Here is a 4,215-nt window from a genome sequence, read left to right on the forward strand (position 1 = left end):
TCAGTCGTCAGTCGTCAGTCTTCAGTCGTCAGTCGTCCTCACCCCGTCTCTGGCCTGCAGCAGTTGTCTCTCAGCGTTCTGTTTCTTGATGTTGTAGTACTGGACTTCGATCTCGTGCGTCAGCTGCAGCCACTTCTGGAGACCATCAGGGGGCGTCCACGGGACCCGCGTCTCCAGCTCCTTCTCCGTTCTTCTGAGAGCCAGGCGTACCTGAGACCAAGGACAGAGAAGATTCTGAGATCTGGTCCCAGTCCACCTGGAACTGAGCTGTTCCACCAGACCAGGACGGTGGACCAGACCAGGACGGTGGACTCATGTCATGATGTCATTACTACAGTGTGATAGGCTCCGCCCCCTCACCTGTTCCAGTTCGTCCTCGGTGAATTTCTGATGTAGCTTCTCATTCTCAGTTCCTGCTCTGAGCTGTTGGAGGCGCTCTGCTTCTTCTTTGGCTGAACTGATTTCCTTTCTAAGCTCCGCCTCCACCATCACCTTCTCCACCTGAACGCAGCGCTGCTCCTCCTGAGCTCGATGAAGTCTTCGACACACAAACACACTGGTGGACAAACAGCTAACTGCTAACGGCTAACTGCTAACAGCTAACGGCTAACTGCAAATAAATGACGACGACTCAACATTAGCCACGAGTGTAAAAACAAAAGAAAAGTTGTTAGTGAGCAGAGGAGGAGCTGGTGTCAGCAGGGGGCGCTGAATAGCTGTGTGTGTGTCTGTGTGTGTAAGAGAGAGAGGGATGTGTGTCTGTGTCTGTGTGTGTAAGAGAGAGAGGGAGAGAGAGAGAGACTTCTTCTGTGTATTCTTTGCCGACATAAGGACTTTGATGGAAAGTGCACACACACAGAGACACACAGAGACACAGAGAGACACAGACACAGAGAGACAGAGTGTGTGTGTGGGCGCTCCTGTCTCCTACTGTCCCTGAAGGCAGCAGCTCCGTCGTTCTCACTCTTGATAATTTCATTGTTTTGTTTTTCTGTGATGATATTTTTAAAATTCTTCGCTGGGTAAATGTTAGATCTCACAGCCTGGCAGCAGGGGGCGCTGTACTAACTTCTCCTGCAGCTCCAGCAGACTCTGCTCGGCTCGATGGAGACACTCCAGGTCCTTCATCAGTTTGTCCACGTCGTCTTTGGACCTGCGTCTCTGCAGCAGAGCGAAGCAGCATCCGCTCAGAGCCACGAGGACGGAGACGGCGAGGAGGAGGTCCTTCCACCACCGCTGTCCAGCTGCAGGAGGACAGACAGGAGGACAGGTGTGGGAGACAGCAGAGAAGAAGACAACACTCACGTGTCCTTATTGTCCATTTTATAAATAGTCTTACTTTTAGATTTTCTGTCTAAAGTCTTTGACTGAACTTGGCGCCCTCTGCTGGGAATTTAATTTTTTAAATCTTTGTTTAGCCCAAAGAAAATCATTTTTATGATTTTAAAACTGCAATGTTACAAAAAAGGAAACTAGAAAAAAGTGACAGAACGTCATGAAAATCAATGAAAACGTCTTGACCGATAAAATTATTATTTAACAAAAAATGAAAAAGTCAAATGTTTAAAATCAGTCAAAAGTGATTCACAAACGTCATCAACTTAAAAACTAAAATATAAAAAACATTAAAGGTTCCACAACGGCTGGTCCAAACTGACCTGGGGGGTACAGACTGACGTGGGGGGGGGTACAGACTGCCCTGGGGGGGGTACAGACTGCCGTGGGGGGTACAGACTGCCCTGGGGGGGGTACAGACTAACCTGGGGGTTACAGACTGACCTGGGGGGTACAGACTGACGTGGGGGGGGGTACAGACTAACCTGGGGGGTACAGACTGCCGTGGGGGGTACAGACTGACGTGGGGGGGGGTACAGACTAACCTGGGGGGTACAGACTGACGTGGGGGGGGGTACAGACTAACCTGGGGGTTACAGACTGACCTGGGGGGTACAGACTGACGTGGGGGGGGGTACAGACTAACCTGGGGGGTACAGACTGCCGTGGGGGGTACAGACTGCCGTGGGGGGTACAGACTGACGTGGGGGGGGGTACAGACTAACCTGGGGGGTACAGACTGCCCTGGGGGGGGTACAGACTGACGTGGGGGGGGGTACAGACTGACCTGGGGGGGGCCCAAACAGGACGATGTCCAGAGCTTTGAGCTGCAGTTTCTGAGAATGACTTCTGTCCAGAATCTTCAGAACCTGGAGGCTGAGGGTGACGTTCTTCACGGCCAACCTGGTGAGAAGAACTATTTATTTATTCATGTAGTGACACAAAGTGACCACAGGAGGCAGCAGAGTGTGTGCGTGTGTGTTGGTATTGGACCTGGGTAAAGACCTTCCGTCCAGCTGGTGTCTCCTGAAGGTGTCCTTGTACTGAGGCAGCTCCACACTGACCATCAGCCACTCCTCCACCTGCTCCACGGTCCAGTTGTAGACTGACACACACACACACACACACACACACACACACACGTCAGCGGTGGGAGTCTTGTTTCTCCCAGCCGTGTCCCGGGCCGTCCCTCACCTGGCGAGCTCTTCCAGGACGTCCACATGTCCTCCACACTGACGTGCAGATCCACTCGGTGGAAGCTGCTGTGTTTGGTTCTGGGGTCGTGATCCTTCAGATCTTCCCTGAGGAACTGAACCAGAACAGAAGTGTGACTCGGAGCTGAGCTACCACAGAAGCTGCCGTTCACCTCGGTTTTTCTCTCTCTGACCTCGTCCGTCTCAGCGGCGTCCACCGTCCCGTCGGCGTCGTCGTCCATTAGCTTGTGGATGCTGCGGATGGCATCGAAGCTGAGGAGCGCGTCCCGGTCGCGGCACAGTTGCAGATCTATTCCACACAGATCTAGGACATTAGAACAGGCAGTTCATGAACTCTGGATCAGAAGTAACTGTAGCAGTGAATTCAAACAGACAGATTTAAAATTGAGAAAATAATTGAAATGAACGCAGGTCATTTTTGGACAGAAGCTGAAAAAAATATGATGAAAAATGTTCGATTTTTTAATCTTTTTTTTTACCTTTTCTGCAGTTTGAAAAAAATTTAGCAAAAAGTTTCTTTTGAAATGATGATGATGTTGGTCAGATGGTGAAAAACATTAATGACAATTTTTGACTTTTTTTAAATCACTTTTTATCTATTTTTATATCGTGAGTTTGTACATTTCTGATACAGTTTTTATTGTTATTTTCTGGTTGAACTTTTCTTCTTCTTCAGTCTGTTGTTGTTGCTGTTGAGTCTGGTTTGTTCAGGGCGTGTCATCAGTTAACCACTGGTTATCCTGTTCAGTCCAGTTATTCCACAAACAGGAAGTCTGTGGCCGCAGGCAACAACAGCCCTGGTACAGACACCAGAGCTAACGTTAGCTACGACAGACCTGAGCTAACGTTAGCAACAACAGTCCAGAGCTAACTTTAGCAACAACAGTCCAGAGCTAACGTTAGCTACGACAGGGCAGAGCTAACGTTAGCTACAACAGCCCTGGTACAGACACCAGAGCTAACGTGAGCTACGACAGTCCAGAGCTAACGTTGGCTACAACAGTCCTGGTACAGACTCCAGAGCTAACGTTAGCTACGACAGACCTGAGCTAACGTTAGCAACAACAGTCCAGAGCTAACGTTAGCTACAACAGCCCTGGTACAGACACCAGAGCTAACGTTAGCTACGACCGTCCAGAGCTAACGTTAGCTACAACAGTCCAGAGCTAACGTTAGCTACAACAGTCCAGAGCTAACGTTAGCTACGACAGTGCAGAGCTAACGTTAGCTACAACAGCCCTGGTACAGACACCAGAGCTAACGTTAGCTACGACCGTCCAGAGCTAACGTTAGCTACGACCGTCCAGAGCTAACGTTAGCTACGACAGTGCAGAGCTAACGTTAGCATTAACTGTTATTTCTATATTGTTTTTCTTTCTAATTATTCCTGAATGGTTTAGAAACGTCAGCTGATCTCTAAGCTCTTTAACAGCTGCTCTCCTGGTTCCTAACACTGCTGTAAACGTCTGGTCTTCATCCTGGGTCTGTTTTCCTCTCACACAGACAGTGAACGCCACGTGGTTTTTCTCATGTGTTTGTCAAATGAGATGTTTATGTTTCAGAGACGACCAGGTCCAAAACTGACGACCGGGTGTTCTGAGCTGGGGACAGGGACAGAGGGACAGGGACAGAGGTCCAGGGACAGAGGGACAGAGGTCCAGGGACA

At 49.6% G+C, this 4,215-nt stretch overlaps 1 protein-coding gene across 5 annotated transcripts in view; it reads right to left on the reverse strand.

The window, feature by feature from the left end:
• The window catches only part of LOC103395658 (stromal interaction molecule 1-like), a 13,256-nt gene that overhangs the window by 5,630 nt on the left and 3,411 nt on the right, over positions 1 to 4,215 (reverse strand). For all 5 annotated transcript variants that reach the window (XM_025065615.1, XM_025065616.1, XM_017041809.2 and 2 more), the window contains 7 exons: positions 2,723 to 2,853; positions 2,530 to 2,644; positions 2,329 to 2,440; positions 2,123 to 2,238; positions 1,070 to 1,244; positions 361 to 538; positions 43 to 210 (listed from right to left, as the gene is read on the reverse strand). In XM_025065615.1, the coding sequence (XP_024921383.1) occupies positions 43 to 210; positions 361 to 538; positions 1,070 to 1,244; positions 2,123 to 2,238; positions 2,329 to 2,440; positions 2,530 to 2,644; positions 2,723 to 2,853 (995 nt within the window). The remainder of the gene's footprint in view (positions 1 to 42; positions 211 to 360; positions 539 to 1,069; positions 1,245 to 2,122; positions 2,239 to 2,328; positions 2,441 to 2,529; positions 2,645 to 2,722; positions 2,854 to 4,215) is intronic.

This window comes from Cynoglossus semilaevis, chromosome 19 (genome assembly GCF_000523025.1).
Source record: "Cynoglossus semilaevis isolate Cse_v1.0 chromosome 19, Cse_v1.0, whole genome shotgun sequence".
NCBI lineage: Eukaryota > Metazoa > Chordata > Actinopteri > Pleuronectiformes > Cynoglossidae > Cynoglossus > Cynoglossus semilaevis.